The sequence below is a fragment of the Setaria italica genome, chromosome IX (genome assembly GCF_000263155.2).
Source record: "Setaria italica strain Yugu1 chromosome IX, Setaria_italica_v2.0, whole genome shotgun sequence".
In the NCBI taxonomy this organism is placed as follows: domain Eukaryota; kingdom Viridiplantae; phylum Streptophyta; class Magnoliopsida; order Poales; family Poaceae; genus Setaria; species Setaria italica.
In genome coordinates this window covers 46,041,282-46,058,991 of record NC_028458.1, presented here as the reverse complement: position 1 = coordinate 46,058,991, position 17,710 = coordinate 46,041,282, and the positions used below count along the sequence as shown (strand labels likewise).

General features: G+C 45.6%; 2 protein-coding genes across 2 annotated transcripts; both read right to left on the bottom strand.

Annotated features, from left to right (window-relative positions):
* Positions 1–3,639: 3,639 nt before the first annotated feature.
* Positions 3,640–5,044, bottom strand: LOC101775529. Its single transcript, XM_004984271.3, has one exon. The coding sequence runs from the start codon at positions 4,706–4,708 to the stop codon at positions 3,995–3,997; it is 714 nt and encodes a 237-aa protein (XP_004984328.1). The 5' UTR covers positions 4,709–5,044; the 3' UTR covers positions 3,640–3,994.
* Positions 5,045–10,010: 4,966 nt separating this feature from the next.
* Positions 10,011–11,110, bottom strand: LOC101775127. Its single transcript, XM_004984270.4, has one exon. The coding sequence runs from the start codon at positions 10,830–10,832 to the stop codon at positions 10,257–10,259; it is 576 nt and encodes a 191-aa protein (XP_004984327.2). The 5' UTR covers positions 10,833–11,110; the 3' UTR covers positions 10,011–10,256.
* Positions 11,111–17,710: the final 6,600 nt, after the last annotated feature.

Genomic DNA, 17,710 nt, shown 5'->3' with positions numbered 1-17,710 from the left:
CACAGCCCATATCACCAGCTCCATCACGTGGGCCGTTCGTCCTCACCCGCAGGCTCAGGATGACGGTCGGGCCGTGACGCACGCGGCCAGGCATTTCCCCTTTGGCGCCCGTGCACGCCGACTTTTTTTTTTTGTTTTTTAAGTCCAAAAGATTCTCACAAATACGTCCCTAACTGAACCATTTCAAAATCTGGACTCTTAGCTGGCACCATCCAGCTGGCGCCAAGCTTACACATCTCGACGCCAGCCATCCTGACGCCAAGGTCCATGCGCAGCTGCTGACGCGGATGCCGACGTTGCGGGGCTTGACGCCATCCATCATGACGCTAAGCCTTGGCGCCGTAGATCTTGGCGCCGAACAATTTACCCATACATCTTCGCGTTTCGAACGAAACAAGTATAATTATTTCGAGAAGTGTGCAACAAACTATGCTGCAGTTTAACTGGTTAGGACATGGACTTATTATCTCAGAGACCTGAGTTGAAACTCCTGTTCACATACATCATGTCAAGGAGGCCGCAAGATATTTTCGACCATCATTGGCGGGCTGTTCAGCTGGTTCATTGGGAATGTTTTTCCTTATGACCACTGCCATGTGGCTGTGGCCTTTCTGAAATTCATTTAGGATGTCGTAGAGGGGCATATCTTCGAAAACGCTGGCATTCATCAAGGCACAGATGTGTTAACTGAATATATAAAAGAAGGTCGTGCTATCGTAATATGTTCCAGAAAATGACGACCCAAGCAGAAGGCCACCAACTTTCAAATTTCTCAATATAGAAAAAAATATCTTGCGGCCTCCTTGACATGATGTATTTGTCAAGATGTATGTGAAATTTATAATTTTCATTGTTGATCTGGGAGGAAGAAAAAAAAATAAAATGTAGAAAAAAAAAGATTCAACACAGAGGTTTGAACTCAAGGTCTCTGGGATAAAAAGTCCATGTCCTAACCAGTTGAACTACAATGTAGTTTGTTGTATACTTCTCGGAATAATTATACTTGTTTCGTTCGAAACGCGAAGAGGTATGGGTAAATTGCTCGGCGCCAAAGATCCACGGCGCCAAGCCCTCGCCACCAGTCATCCGCGTCAGCAGCTGCGCGTGGACCTTGACGTTAGGATGGCTGGCGCTGAGACGTGTAAGTTTAGCGCCAGCGTGGATGACGTCAAGCTAAGGGTCCAGATTTTGAAATGGTTCCGCCGAAGGTGTATTTGCGAGAATCTTTAAAAAAAGAAAAAAAACAAAAAAGACGGCCCGTGCACGCATGGAGCACCTGCCCGTTGCGTTCTCTGCCTAATTACTGCGAGTCTGCTGTAGCCGCCGACTAGCCGGTGCGCGCTACGACAAACATATGGACTATTTCCCAGTCGATGTCTGTTGGAAACATGCATGCTACGACAACCTCTACCGATTCTTTGGAAGGTGACCAACTTGGCGACAGTTATACCATTGCGGAAGCAAGCACAACGTACTGCACAAAGCACGTCGTTCTTCAGTTGAGCTTCCTGCCGGCGGCGTGGTTCTTCCGTTCACATGAGCTAGGTCGTTTAGTTATCCGACCTCGACCATATGGACACTCATACGATCGAGGCGATATGGGATCATCCGTGCGCGCGTGGCGCACGAGGGTCGATACCATATCCCTGCACGTGTACAACGTGCGTGTGCCAACGTACAAGTCAAACGACGATTCCAAAAGGAGGGGCCAGCCAGCAGCACCTGTCGCGCCGGCATGCAGATGCCTACGTACGCTACGTACATGTCCGGTTTGGCGTACGACAAAGCACGAATCGACGTTGGGAAGGGAAAGGCACTGAGCAACCGCCGCGTGCGTCTTTAATTTGTCCGCCATCGCGTCGCTCAAGCTAGCCAGTACTTAATTTATTAGTAATGAGGAAGCAAATTCAATTTGCTGATGTAGTTGATCAACCTCTGCTTGTTTCTGACTTGCGGTGCGCACATGTATAATGAGAAACGTGCTGACCAGCCCGTACTTCCTTCGTTTCATTTCAAATTATAGATCATTTTAGCTATTTAGATGTATAAAAAGTTCAAATATTCTACAATTTGGGACGGAGGAAGTAACAACCGTCCTCCGACAAAAATGATGTGTGCGGTACTGCTGCGTGTATACGGTACTAGCAGTTCCACTTGAGCGTGCAAGATGAACATACATGCATGTGGTACGTTTTGATATCGCTTGTTACTGCATATACATTCCGAGATATGTAATATATGCACTATGTCATTCCACCTTTGTTCTAAATTAATTAAACTTCTCTGATTTTAATCAAATTAACGAGTATATACTCGCATATACAACAACAAAGGAATGCAATAACAAGATTCATTTAGTGGCGTTTCACAACAACAACAAAAAAGGGCCAATTTTGTGGTGGATTTAACTGGGCCAATTTTGTGTTATGGATATTAGTGTATTTCCGTATAGGTTTGGTCAGATTAGAGAAGTTTGAATTATGATAAAATGAAAACGATGATTTATACTTCTTATATATCACACTCCGTATATAGAGCATGCGTCGCACGTGTGAAAAGCATATACATACGCGAATGAAGCTCACGACGTAACAAAACACGATAGCTTTGTCAAACTGGAACCCAAAATGATGTCGTCGCTCCACAAGAGATTGACTAGCAGCACCACACAGTTTACTGGTCCTACTAACTAATCCAGACATGTATGTCAAAATACAGCCGCAATGCAAGCAGCAAGCGGCTGGTTAATTAATTCAGCCTTATATATATAATAATATACTGTAGACCGGATCGATCTCGTCGGTCGTCTCCACGACGCACGTACGTGCGTGCGTGCTTGGAACCACCGCGCTGACTAATAAGCACGGATTATCGGAAGAGAAGAAGAGGGTTAGTTGCCTAGCTTAAAGGGCCTGGCTGTGTCAGCGCGAGGCACTGAGCACGTACAAAGATTACTATGACGGTGTCTGATAACGTAGTAGCCGGCCGCTGGTTGAATTTACTCCAGAACGAGAAAGCTAAGTCAGATCTTGTCTTGATGAATTGTTGCTTGGCAGTTTCATGCTCCGATCCGGGTGAGCAGATGGAGTACGTGCATGCAGATGCATGCGTGTCGCGTTTGGTCTTCGGTTTTGTGCACCTCGTTCCTATGATCCGGCCGCACGCTAGGCAGCTAGAGCGAGCGAGACGCACGGGACAGTCCCGTGCGCATTGCCACTGTTTGTTGTCTAGTTGTGCCGTCGCATCCGAAATGGTAACGGTGACAGCAAGCCTTTAATTTTGGGTTGTGCTACGACAATGCATTTCGAGGCCGGCTGGCGCCCCCGCCGCGCTCCGCACGTCTCGTCGCCGCCCGCGCGAGTGGCGCTGGCCCGGCCCGGCCGCGTGAGAGGATCCTCTCCCTGGGCGCCTGCTGATCGATGGCGGGCGTGCTGCTTGGCCCGCCCAGGGCTCCCCTCCCTGCTGGAAGTGGAACCCGTACGTCCCATCCACTGGGTTGATCCGATCCGCGCGGGCGTTTCGTGCGTTGCCCGGCCCTCGTTCAATCAGCAGCGCGCGCGACCGGCCGAGGAGCGCCGCCTCAGACATACGAGGAAGCTGCTTACTTGGGCTCGATGGACATCAACGACGCCAGCCAAGTTGGGATTCCGATCCGGTCGCAGCAGAGACACGCCCACATGCGTGCATGCCTGTACTGTATGTGTATTCATGATGGAATTCGGATCGGCATCTATACAGCTGATTTCCTCCGACAAAACAAGAGAGATTGCCGGCCTGCACTTTGCACATACTCCACACTAAACTACCTAATCATCTAGCAGCAGCAGCAGCTGCTGCTGATCGCTCCCTCCGGATCCAATTGCTTCACCGGCGACCAAGTACCACGGGCACGGATCACCAAGCTTGCTAGCTGTTCTCGATCGAGCAAGCTTCCCACTGCACCTCCATGGCCATGCTGCTAGATACGTGCAGCTCCGCCGCACGCTAGCAGCTACTATCTATCTCCTTTGCCGTCGAGGCGGCTGAGGAGCCTGACGGCGACGGGGGAGAGCCTTCCGGGGCTGACCGCCGCGAATCCCCGCCTGCCCTTGCGCTCCTTGATGGTGTCCAGCCGCGGCGACCACGCGCGGGCGCCCCTGCCGGCGCCCACCAGCTGCTCGTAGTGCTTCCGCAGCTCGGGGGTGCTGCACAGCGTCCCGGCGCACGCCTCCTCGCCGCCGCCCTCTCTGTCTGCTCCGGCGGCCCTGGACGACGTGATGGCCCCAATGAGGAACTCCGGCGTGACCTTGATCACGGTGCGGCCGTCGTCGCCCTTGACGTACTCGAAGGGGCTCTTCGGCCCGCCCGCGATGGACGGCCCCCCGCCGGCTGCCGCGGCCCTGTCGTAGGAGAGCGCGGCGAGGGACGCCGCAGTCAGCGCGTCGTAGCCCTGCGGGAGGCGCTCGACGGGGAGCACCAGGTAGGTGCCGCCGGCGAGGAGCCGGTCCTCGATGGCCAGCACGGGCGCGGGGCGGCCCAGGTAGAAGGCGTCGGCGCGGCACACCACGGTGCCCGCGAAGTCCAGCATCACCTGCCCCGCCAGCTTCCCGTGCCTCGCCGCCCGGGACTCCCCGCCCCACAGCACCAGCCGCGCCGCCCGCCGCCCGCGACGGGACAGCAGCGCCGCGCAAAAGTACGGCGCCAGGAGGCAGCCGCCGCCATTGGCCATTATTATGTCCGGCAGCTAGCTAGAGGTGATCGGCGATGAACAGTAGCTGCCGCCGGCAGGCAGTAGGGTTTATATTGCTGGCGATGGATGGATTATGGATGGGTCGATCTGTACACTAGCTAGCTTGTTCGGCCGGGCTGGTTGCTGCATATATCTGCTATGGGTGTGGACATGGCCGGAAGCGGAAGGGGTAGGTTTGACCGGCGCAGTGCATGTACGGGAGCAAAAACAGCCGGGCCGCAGCTCGTCGGCGGTCAAAGTCGACGGCGTTCGGCGCGCGTGCCTCTCGCCCGTTTTGCGTTGCTTTCTCGCGAGAAAAAGTCCAAGGAAACCCTTTTTAACCAGGCGTACTGTTTGCGTGAGTGTGAATGTGTGATGACTGGTCGGTCGGCCCGGTCCGAGCAAGGTCGTATTTGCGCCTTTAATGCGATCGATCGAGCAGGGATGTGTGATTTCTATAGGCTAGGAAGGTTCGCTCTCGTTACTTCTATACATACACACTGTATTTAGTTGCATAGAAAAACTAAACGGACGGAGTAAGTAATTAGCATGCTTATATTTCGAATTGAATGGGAAAAGAGAAATTATGCATTGATACCAACTCTTGAATCTTGATGAATTATTAACTAAATGCGAGTGGATCCTATGAAACAGCAACCTTAAATTATGCATTGGTTGGTTATTGATTCAGAAGTGATCCACATATTATTTCGGTGTTTTGGGTCCCCAAACGTGTCAAGTGTAGGGTAGATGGATAAATTAATCAGACATCATTGTAACTTGTATGGTGCTTCCATCTACTCGCAGATGCCGTACTAGTGTGGATTACTCGAGTAGTCTATGCGTAACTAGCTGGGTTTAAGACGAGATCTTCCTTTGACATTTCTAGCCAAGTTGCCGCATATCACGGTTACTAGCTCATGACTCCTTGCGTACATCTTGGGTAGCTTTTGCTCCTTTCGGTTCTGGACTTCTAGTGGTGTTTTTCCCTTTTTCTTTTTTGTGACGGTGAACTCCGGTGCTTCCCCCCCTCCTCACAATGGAAATTCAATAAAAAAAACACCTGAAGAAAATATATTAAACCAATCGGTCTTCGATTCTTTTTTTTTTATCCTTGGCCAAAGTTTTTGCCCATTTCCTATCCAGTCCCATTTGAGTTTTGAGATACACTATTTGAGCTCCCTGAACGAAACTTGAACCAAACTAGCCAGATCCGGTTCATTGTGTATGCTGACCACAAGCGAGATAAAAAAAAACTGAAATAAATAGACATCCATGTGCATGCTTGCGATTGATCAACTACTGGCTTTCACAGCACACTATTTTGTAAAGGATTTTTTTTTATCTCACGCGATCTCACTTTCGTGGTTCAGATATTCTATTAAAATAAAGCATTCATGTGTCAACAGTTCTTGGGTTTAATAAATGTTTCTCCCATGATGATATTTTTTTATAGGTAAAGAAAAATCGTTCTGGCCTCTACACCTCTCCCATGACGACATGCTGAAAGATCTGCCAGCTCAGTCTCCCGAAAGTGCTCATGGGAGTAAGGCTACATGTGTGTATTCATAGGGATGAGCGTGCATGCGTTTGTGAGCGTTTGCATCTGTTCTGTGATTTGCAAAAAAAATGACGATAAGCTGGAGAAGGGAAATAAAGGGGAAAAAAGTAATTGATTGGCAAATGTACGCATCCATGGTTCAAAGTACACATAGCCCTCACCTCCAGGGTTTCAGTTCCGAATTTTTTCCATATCTGGGAAGTAGTATAAGATTCATGCATGGATTATTTCTGGAATTTTGTTTTGAATTTTGGTTGTGGTTTAATCAAATTTGACATGTGTACTGTATGTTTCGCAAAAAGAATGAGAATAGTCCTACTTTTTGTGGTATGTAATTTGGGTTTATAAGAGCAACCCCAAGAGCTCCCTTTTATCAACCCCAATACCTCAATTAGGGAGATGAGGAATAAATCAGACACTCCAACCGCTCTCTCAAACTGTCCACATTTTTGCGGGGACGCGAAAAAGGCTATCATTATCCCGCATATTTTCGCAGCCCCCGCTCTTCCCCAATCGACCTCCCGAGCGATTCCTTCCCCCGCGTACTGCTCCGCTGCTCTGCCTGGGCCTACTCCGCCCAAGGCCGGCGCTGGGCAAGGCGAGCGCATCTACCTACATGCCGGCGCTGCTAATGGCGGCGAAGCAGATCCCCTGCAGCGCAGCGCTGTCGAAGCTTGCCTCGCGTGCGGAGGTGGCTGGTGGCATCGCAATTGGAAGTGGCTGCGGCAGAAGCAAAAGCAAATCGAAGTTGTTTTCTCTCAGTAACACACAAATTGAACTCCCACGCAACAAACAATGGCTAATTTACCATTATTTTTTAATTCAATTTTGGGAGCAACTCTCGCCGAAGCAACTCTTCCCTGCGGCCGCTTGCCTTGCCTCGCAGACGCCACTTTAGCCTCGTGCCCGCCTGCCTTGCCGCACGCCGCCGCCGCTCGGCCTCGCGTGCGCCCGCGGGAGGCTAGACGGGGAGAGAGCGGGGCGGCCCGGGCTGGGCCCAGCTACGATGACGTGACCTATTTTGAATTATTGAGAGTAATTTTTAATGATGTTGTGGGCTGATATGTTTTTAGGGGAAAATTTTTTTAGCATAACCCCCAATACCTCGTTTTGGGAAGAATTTTTTGAGGAACTCTTGGAGTTGCTCTAACCTGAAATAGTCATAATTTTTTTCCTTAAACCGTGGAACCACCAATCATCAAAAAGGAAAAATGGGAATAGCCGAATACATATGGCTGGGATAAAAAATCCTAGCACATGGCATTTATGTTTGCGCGCGGAAGGGTGTTTTCTGTCATACAGACACTTGCTGGCCAAAAGAATTCAAACGAAACATTTTTTTTTGTAGAAAGCATATTTTCCGTTCATGGCTAGAAGCACCAAGTTTCACAGAATTTCAGCAAAATTTCACTGGAATTGCAATCCCTGCCACCTCTATTTTTATTAATCACTTGATATCCGTTGACAGTAGCTAGTTGTTACGAATCGGTATTTGTCTACATTGTCACTCCAGGACTAGTTAAACGACCTGAAAGTAAAGGCAAACTTAGGTAAACTCAACCGCCAATCAACTTAGAAACTTACTCAACTCTGCATGTTTTATTTGAGCTGAAACGATCAATGGTCAGTCTCATAAGATTTTGATCAGGCCAGCCAGGTCCGTAAAGTACCCGGAAAAATTAAACAGTATTAGTCAAAACTAATTACCCCGATTGGCTGTTTTTGGTCAGACGTCACGATCAGTGAGGTCACGAGTGATACGTCAGAGCCGTCACAAGAACAAAAGAAACAGCACGGGCCGGGGTCCCAAGTCTTCACATGGTGGTTGGACAAAAAGTCTCAGTTCAGACGGAAAACGAATTATTCTTGCTTAATTTACAAGGATGGGAGCTAGATTAAAAAAGAGAGAAGAAGATTAGGAGAGCATTTATATGTTCCAACGAGGAACACATGGGACTCGACATTATTTGGTCAAATTCATGATCACGCATTTCCACAGGTTCCGTCAATTTTAAAGTTCATGCGTATTAAATCAGACTAATCAGAAATAAACCTCGCACTGATGGTCTATGCGTGTAGGTTATTGTTCTTTTTCAGTTGAAGCTTTAATTTTGAAACCCCACATCGAAACTATCGAGCCTTTTAATGAGCTTTTTCCCAAGGCGAAATATAATCTTGTTCATAATTTAGAAACAGCTCTTATTCATTTTCATGCATGCTCAGTCAACCAAATTGCAGTTGAATTCACATGGAATGAATATCTATTTACAGTGCATTCTATTAACGATACACCTGTTTGTTTTTCGTGGGGTGGAAATGGATCATGGTGCAATTGGGTAGATCTGTCCACCTGCTTTCTTACTGTTTGGCCGTTATTTGCTCCACACCTGGCGTTAACAGAAGATCTTCATTCCTAGCTCTGTTCCGATTCCGTTACCACTTACGCAGCAGGAACCAAACAATTCATGTGTGGAAGTAGTTGCGTGACGACTCAAATCCGAGCACAATCAAATTACGTTAACGTTTATGTTACTCGCGCATGGACCAAACGCTACCTTAATTGCGTATCTCGGTAGGAAAACGAGTGGGGATCGGATCGGATCGGAGAAATTTGCAAATGAACTTAATTTTTGCGTACTATAAAAACATCTAAGGATTCTCTTAATTTCTAGCCACAAGTTCGAGTCCAGGTTCTTGAGCAGCGACAGGCCCCTAGCTTCCAAGTAAGACACGGGAATGTGACAGTGTATAGACCAGTTGCAAAGCATCCTTCGCGTCCATGATGATTAGTGAAGAATGTGCACGCCACGTCAGCCCCTTTGGAAAAGGGATCGGAAGAAGAAGAAGGAGAAGAAACACCACGGCCATTAACTGCATTTCCCTTTCAGACAATGAGCTCATACGCACTGACAAAACAAGTGTGCGATTTTTCAACGGTCAGTCCTCGCAATCTCTCTTTGCGTTGGCATCTATGCTAATTGCTCTGTACGTGTCAGTTGCTTACTAACTTTGACCTTGCAGCAGCTGGTACGTTTTGGAGTAGCGACATCTATCTATCTGTCTCTCGTCTGGATCATCCATGATCCATGTGCCTAGCAGCTCTCCATTTGTTTAATTATGACCTCGTCGTCGGTCCAGATCTGCTTTTAATTTGGCGTCTGTTCATCAACCAATCCATTATTCAAGATTAAGTGGTTCGTAAGCGTTTTAGACTTTTTTGCGCTGCACGGATGATTATTTGTCCGAATTCATGTGTATTTTAATGTGCAAAATGCAAAAGTCTAGAAAAATTTAGTGTAGACTCCAGTCTTGGAAAAGTCCGATATGATGGATACATGAACCATGCATGGATTGAGCATGCACAATGCAGCTCGCCTGCAGCTACCACGGACTCCTTGCGACAGTTTCGTACTGGTAGTAGACTACTGCAGCAGGCTACCTGCTAGTGCTAGATGTGGCTCAGCGATCGCCATACGTGTGGTTCAATTAATAAACAATCTGCAGCTTGTCGTAATTAATTTAGGGAGGCTGGTCTACGTACGGTTCTTGATCGGTAGATTAGTACTCTCTACTTGCATTTGGGCCGCATGTGGATCATCTTGATCTCCTAATTAAAATAGTAGTATACGGAGTACGTAGCTGCGGTTGTTGATAATAAAAGGCATAATGAATTGATCTCTCTTTTCTTTGAGATGAGAACAAGTTGACTCACTAATAGCACGTAGAAATCGTTGCATGCGTGCATAAAATTCTCGACCCGTTATTCAAAAAATATCAGTACAAAATTACAAGTACAAACTTTGGGTAATGACAAAATACATGTAGGTATGAGTGCGCAGCGGCACATTTATGTGTGTATGTATATACCAGTATATATATACTTTGGATCTAGCTAGCTAGATTGCAGAAGAAGGCTTGGTACGTGGCATGCTCTGAACCGTCCGATCAACCCGATCGATCAAAAGCACGTACGTGTTGCTGTGCTAGCTACCTGCACCAGTCGTTGCAGTTGTCGGACTTGCAGCGCTGGTAGCACACGCCCCACTGGAAGAGGTTGTTGATGAGGCACTTGACGCGGCACGTCGCCTCGCAGATCTGGCAGTCGATGCTGCTCACCAGCTTACTCCGCGCGCCGTCGCCCCCGCCTCGCCCGCCACCACCTCGCCCGCCGCCGCCGCCGCCGCCTCGCGTGGTGCCGTTGCCGTCGGCTTCCGCGTCGATCGCAGCCGCGCCCTCCGCCGTCGGGGCCTGCTGCGCGGCGGCCGCCGGCAGGAGCAGCAGCAGCACGCAGATTATTACCGCTTCCGCCTTCACGGCGGCGCCGCCGGCCGCCGGCCAGCATGTATGGCCCATAGGAGGCACGCGGTCGCCGGGGGAGACGACGACCAGCGGTGGGAAGATCGCGGGCTTGATTTGGCGCGAGACGATGGAGGGATTGCTTTGTACGTGCGCGCGCGGCGGGCGGTGCATGCAAGGCAATGCCTTGGGCGTGATGGCAGCGGCCGGAACGGTGCTGGTGCCCGGTGGTTGGGTCATGGCATTGTACGTGCGTCGTCTTGTCATCCCCCTGCCCTGCGCCCCTGCCCCTCGTCAGCTCCATCTCGGTTTGAATGAAAAAAAAATGATGGCTTGATGATTGGAATAAGTAGAAGCACCCAAAATAATTCTGCCCAAAATATGTGACAGTGAGAGCCAGCATAGCCTTTTGCAGCTTTATTTGGATGGCAAAGTGACATGTCAATTTAGTTATGCAAGCATACTCTCAGCTAGAATTAAAATGTGACGAAATTGGTAAGAACCGGTGAGGATGTTGGAATGTGTAGCTTACCGTATAGTGGAGATAAGCCTAAAATTTACCCGGACACTTGTACTAGTATGCTATACATTTTACCGGACACAACCTGTATTTTGACCATTTGATATATTGCTAGTGACCGTGCGGACCGTGCATGCCGCACGGCTGTTGTTCAAGGTTAGTACGGCGCAAGTCGAAAAAGCTCGTGAGGAAAGAACATCGGATCGGAGTACAAGCGCTGTACCTTATCGGCTGGCGCTCCGAAACCTTTCAGAATACAACGATGAGAGATGTGGGACTAATACTAGCATGTAGTACCAGCGCGCCGGCGGGACTCGCTCGATGCCTCCCGCCACCGCGGTCATGCCTAGCTCGCCGCACCCGCGCGCTAGCGGTGGCCGCCGGCCGGCGAGGCGATCACGAGCGGCGTGCACTGGAGCGTCCGCGTTGCGGGCTCGCGGGGCTCTCCAGATCGTGTGGTGCGAGCGGCGCGGTTTGCATACTTGCGGTCGAAGCGAAGCACGGGAACGCGACGGCGCGCGCGGGGGCTGCCTTGGCGGTCGTCGTTGGTCGGCGGCCGCGCGGCATGCAAGAGGGAGGGATGATGGGTTGGTTGAGACGGGGCCGAGAATAAAGTATACGGCCCAAAATTTATGTGGATAAAGCCCACCATCATCATGGCACCCATCTAGCCCAAGAGTAGCTAAGACGACAAGTGAGAGAGGCGTACCAAACCAAATTAACCGTACGTGTCCTTAGGCTCTCTTCTTCGTTCTTCCCTCCAAGAGCATGCGAATCCTGCATGCATGCATGCAATGCGATGTGAGCTGGAGTCGGTACGGCACCGTATCGTCGGTGGGCCGGTCACCAGATCATTCGAGTGAATGCACAGATATAACGTTGACTTTGTTGGGTGGTGCATCGCACCTGGCTGGTATTACGTACACCATCGGGCATCGACAGACGACAGGGGATGCAATGCATGAGAGACCATGGATCGAGCAGACAAGAGCTCTGTCACGTAACGTCGCGGTTGTCGGCGTGTAGTGATCGATATATGCATTCATGCCAGGGTACGTGTAAGCTAATTTAAGCCCATCGTCATATCTCATATACAGAAGAAGTACGTGCAAGGAAGGATTGTGATCACCGCATGCATGCACGAGCACGAACCCCGCAAGTATCTCTCCTTCAGGTTTTCCTTCCTTTCCCTTCTTCTTTGTCAGCGAGATCAGTTCGTGCTCCAACTACAACTTACTTGGAATGGGCCTGACTGAAGAAGGCCACGCGTGGCCTACCCCGCCCGGACCGGGCCGGTACCCTTGCATTGTTTACCACGAAGGGAGCCCAATGTCGTCGTTTGTTATGCTTCGTGTGCCACAACGCAAAGCCCACAAAGCGGCAATCGATCGATTGGTTTATCACGACGTCGCCTTTATTTATTATATTTTTTTGCGAGTGCCTTTATTATATATTTACCAATGAAACTGTTCAATTTTTTTGTACCTTGTTGTGTATTTTAAATATGTATACCTATTTTGATGTAAAATCCTGGTCCGGCAGCGGCACGGTACTGCCACGGTAATAAAGATAGTACCGTTAGTTTCTGCGGGTTCACTAATTAGTTGGCTTATAAAACGAAGAATAATAGATTAATTTGGTACAGGAATCTGATTCACCCGGGCTCCGATGATAATGAGAATCCTAGGAAGGAGGGTGGGGCCCACGCACAGCTAATGAGAGAGATGACACGGCAGTGTCAGCTTAATTGGCAGTCTCTTTTTGACAGACGACGGGCACCAACATGGATAGTATGGTCGGAGGGACGGCCAACACTGGGATCACAGACAAAAGCACACAAACCGGACTCGTGACCGTAGTGCATGCTGCCAAAGTTTAATTTTATTGTCAATCATGATCGATGTATACTAGCTAGCTAGTATAGTAGTGATTAGGGACGAACAGAAGAACATATATACTTAATACATATATTGGTAAAAGATCTCTTAGTAGATGAGAGTGTGCGGTGCATGTAATAAAAGATCTAATATATGATTGACAGATTGAGCACAGAGCTCTAATAAGAAAAAGATGAAATAAGAAAGTCTTATGTGGATCAACGAGAAAGGAAAAAGAGTGTTAAGAGAGAGAGACACAGAATGAATATGAGGATTCTTGATTGAATGAATTGTCTGGTTACATATTTATACAAGAGGAAAAGGCATGCCCAAGGGACAAAATGTCCCTTGGGAGTTAGCTCCTTCATGAAAGGTCCACACCCTTTCATTAAAGGTCATCTACAATTATCTAATATTAATTGATCACTAATTAAAATGTTTCACAACACTCCCTATGATCAATTAGCTCCTTGTAAGCTTCATGTAATCCTTGTTCAATCATCTTTGATTATCATATGGGAAAAACTCCTCCAAAAACCCTATCGGAAAAATATTGAGGAGAATCCAATTTGTATGTCCATATGCCACTAAAACTCTTTGAAAACTCAGTGGGAAAAATATAAGGAGAAAATGATATAGCATATTTAGATTATTGTCTCATTGCAAACTCATATGAGAAACCTTTTGAAAAGGAAAACTCATAAGTAAGTTTGAGATCAATCATATTATAATCTGAGGATCATATTCGACTCACCTTCCCCAAAACACAATGGGAAAATATCAGAAGGAATTGTATATCTTTTATATCTCCTTAAAAACTCTTGTAGAGAAAACAGAAGATAGGACATAATATGTCTTGAATACCACCTTTAAAAACCTCGGTGGGGAAAATAGGTGATATGATATATATTCTTGTATTGATGTTGCCTTATTAAAACCTTTTATGAGAAACCTTTGTGAGGAAAAACTCATATAGGTAAAAGAGTATAATATGATGTTTGGATAGATTAGAATTTTAGGAGAGTCTCCCCCTGAGCCTTGCAAAATTTAAAGTTGTCACTCACCACTTACCATAAACACCATTCTACGATGTAGTGGTGGATAAGTACATTAGTGAATATATTTTGATGTTTATTCCCTCACTTTGTAAAAACTGAGGATAAACATTTTGGACAATCAGTTAATGATATTGCTCATATGTAATATGGTTTCATCCAAGCAATACAAGTTGCATTATCATTTATGGATAATGTTTAGTGATTTGATGGAATCACGTTTTATCATTCACTGAAGTAATACATATACATGTGATGCTTCAGAATGACAGATAAAAGTTTCTATTAGAGTCAATTTTAATGACTCGTATGAAAACTTTATTATCAATATCAGTCTATGATCTGGCAATATGGGGATCAATTAGCCAGTATCTTGATGTCCTACTTTGTCATGTCTCGAAATAATGAATCAAGACTTTTTAGTACCATTTAGATATTTGTGGATATCTTTTTTGACTCCCACCAGTATGGTGTTGTTGGAGTTGCACTAATTTGTGCTATAGCAAGGTATCTACAAATGCAATACCAGGTCTGTTGCAATTTGTATAATACACAAGCATTTTGTTGGCACTAAGTTTATCATCCCAGGGTCTAAATGGATATTGATCCATCATTAGGGAGTGAATGACCATAAGTATTGATGGATATGCTTGTCTAATATAATTTGAATATTGGTATACAATATGAATTGAATATTGATAAACTGATATATATATATATATATATATATATATATATATATATATATGCATAGTTTAGTTTTACCTAAATTTCCATCTCAATTCCATCATAAAATGTTTGCTTGTTTGTTTGTGTGTTGAGATGATGGAAAATCCAAGTCGGATCATAGTTGGAGTAATCCTTCTATGGAAGATACTCTCTTAGTGAGTTGTACCACAATCAACTTGACTATTTCAAGCCATGTATTGAGTTATATACAATATATGTTGTGATTTCTATTTAGATTTAGAATGTGAAGTCTATTGAAGACTTGTATATCCAAATCTATCAAAGTTGTTTGATCCGCCAATGATTACATATAGGAATGTGATTTTCACATATATCACGAAGGTATGTTGCTCGGTCTCTGCGTGAAACCATTGCTACAATCTCTCATTATCTCACCACCATGCTTTCAAAAGAATGTATTTGTGAGAAGATGATATTACTGTGGTAAATACCTCTCATCAGTGAACAAGAGAAAATTCTCCATAATTGCGACCTTTGCTTTGACCCAATTTGAGTGTTGATACACTCTGTCTAAGACTTTTGATATGGATCCAGTTTAAGGTGTATAGCAATTTTGAGGAGTTTATATCGACAATGGAACCAATATAGCATGCTTTAGAACTCTTATCTCATGTCCCACTACGATAGAGTTAGGGTGTTCCAATGATCCAGTGCCTAAATTTATGTGCACATGTACTGGGTTTTTGAATGATGAACATTCATAGGCTTTGGATTTCAATATCCATAAAGTGTCTAACAACATGTATGATGTTAATTTGCATTTACTATCTTGGAGAATGTCTCCCCCTATTTCCGCGGATGCTTGTAATAAGCTATATCCCTAGTGACCATACTTCTCCTCCCTCTTATTTTAATCTGGGAGTTGAGTGATTCTGTTAGATATATTATCACTCTTTCTGGCACATTAATTATAGGGATTGTATAAGATGACGCAAATGCATTTGGCAGGTTATTTGTAATGTGTTACAAATAAAAGATGTTCTGAATTGTTGGTTCAGATATTCTTTGGTATGTACATAGATGTGAGGACTGAATGTATGTAGTATTCATTTTGGATTCCTGGTATTCTATGTGTAGTATTAATCTCTCCCTAATTCTTAGAATTATCCTTAAAGTGTTATCAACATACGGGCTTGTATGTAAATCCTCATAAGATACGGTATTATATGAATGACGGATAATAATACCTTTTGTGGGTCTCTAATTCCCATGATGTATGTTGAGGTGGTGATATTGTTATGTGTAAAACGTAACCAACATGCAGATGAGAAATATTTAGCTGTGGCTAAGTTTTCACGTACTAACTGCAACGAAGGGATCCGTATGATTGCAGTTTTATGAATTTATATTATGCGGTGTGTAAGTCCGCATATTATCAACTTAATGTTAATAAATTCAATTCTATTTGGATGGTCATACAAATGAGTTATCTCAATAAGAGATTCAATATCTCAATAAGAGATTCAATTAAGCCATAATTGGTATGAACATAGGGACTTAGTGATTTAGTTCCCAAAACCAAATAATTTCATATGAATGAATTTGATCATGTGTCGAGGAAAATTTGATCTAAGTTGAAAAATCCGAGCAATTAATTTGGTAAAAAGTGTAGTGCCTTATGATCAATAAGGGACACATTTGGGACTATTTGCACATGCATTCATGAGAACTTTAGAGTGCCTAGATAGTCCATAAATGACTGAATATGGCCAAATTATCTTGAATGTGTTCAAGAAATTTAGTGGCTCATTATTTGAAATTTTAAGGTAAGAGGGTCTTAAAATTATTTTTCTTGTGTCACATGCGGTGCACAAAATCTGAGGATTTTGGGAATGTATGCTATAACCAATAGAATTGATAATAATTTTTCTTATCATCTATGAGTTAGAATGACCAGGGCTATCATGCCAATTCTTGATATAACCAAGATTGAAAAATTGTTTTATATGCAACATGTCATACAGGATTGATGTATGTACATATAACATACCCCAAAAAGGAATTTTATGAATATTTAATTTCCATATCCATTGTACCAAGTGGAGTGCTGATATTTCATCATTACTCTTAGTAATAGATTTTGTATGAAACCATACAAATGTATGTCATGAAATCATATTGGGTATTTGTAGAATACATGAGTGCATCTACTTAATAATTGAATACCCATAAGGAGAGTATATATCTTTCATAATTGTGATAGTGGTTATATGATCCACTAAATGAAATTCCTTTTCTTTTTGGTTTGATCCAAAATGAATACTATGTAGGAGATATATGATATTAATGATAGACAATATACTACACATATATAGTAGTATAATATTCAACTAATGATGATAATTCTAGGGATAATATGGAGATTTTTGGATGTCTCATTTTTGAAGTGAGTTTCAAATTGATCCCATGAATTCGCTTGCCTCCAAAGAAGTGGAGGTATTGTTGAACCAAATATTTAATTTGGAAATAATGTGTACTGAAATGTACAACCACTAGATAAACGTGGGATTTGTCATTATGGTTACTTTTAAGAAAAAAATATTTTGTATGAGCCATTGTGTTGTGCCGCTCCCATGCGTCGGCCGCCGGTTGCTGGCCTTTGCCGGCCGTTGGCCTAGGCCGGCTGTTTGGAGAGGCCAGGCCCGCAGCGGATACCCGGGCATTGGTCTACGGCTGCAACGTGGCCGAGGGGCCTGGCCGCCGAGGGTGGCGACGACTGGGCTATGGCTGGGGTTTGCCGTGGGCACCGTCGCCTAGGCCATGGCCGCCGCGTGCCCGAAGATTTGGTCGAGCGGGAGTGTCGCCGCTGATACAGCCTTGGAAGAGCGACGTGGTGCCCCTAGGTGGCAAGTCCTTAGCACCAGAGGACGGTGAGGAACTCCTCCACTGCTGGTGGTCGTCAGCACTCTCTGTGGTACCAGCGTTGCTGGGCCAGGTTGCTAG

Excerpts from the sequence above, each read along its gene's own strand:
- LOC101775127 (XM_004984270.4), bottom strand. The coding sequence starts at position 10,832 with ATGACAAGACGACGCACGTACAATGCCATGACCCAACCACCGGGCACC.
- LOC101775529 (XM_004984271.3), bottom strand. The coding sequence starts at position 4,708 with ATGGCCAATGGCGGCGGCTGCCTCCTGGCGCCGTACTTTTGCGCGGCG.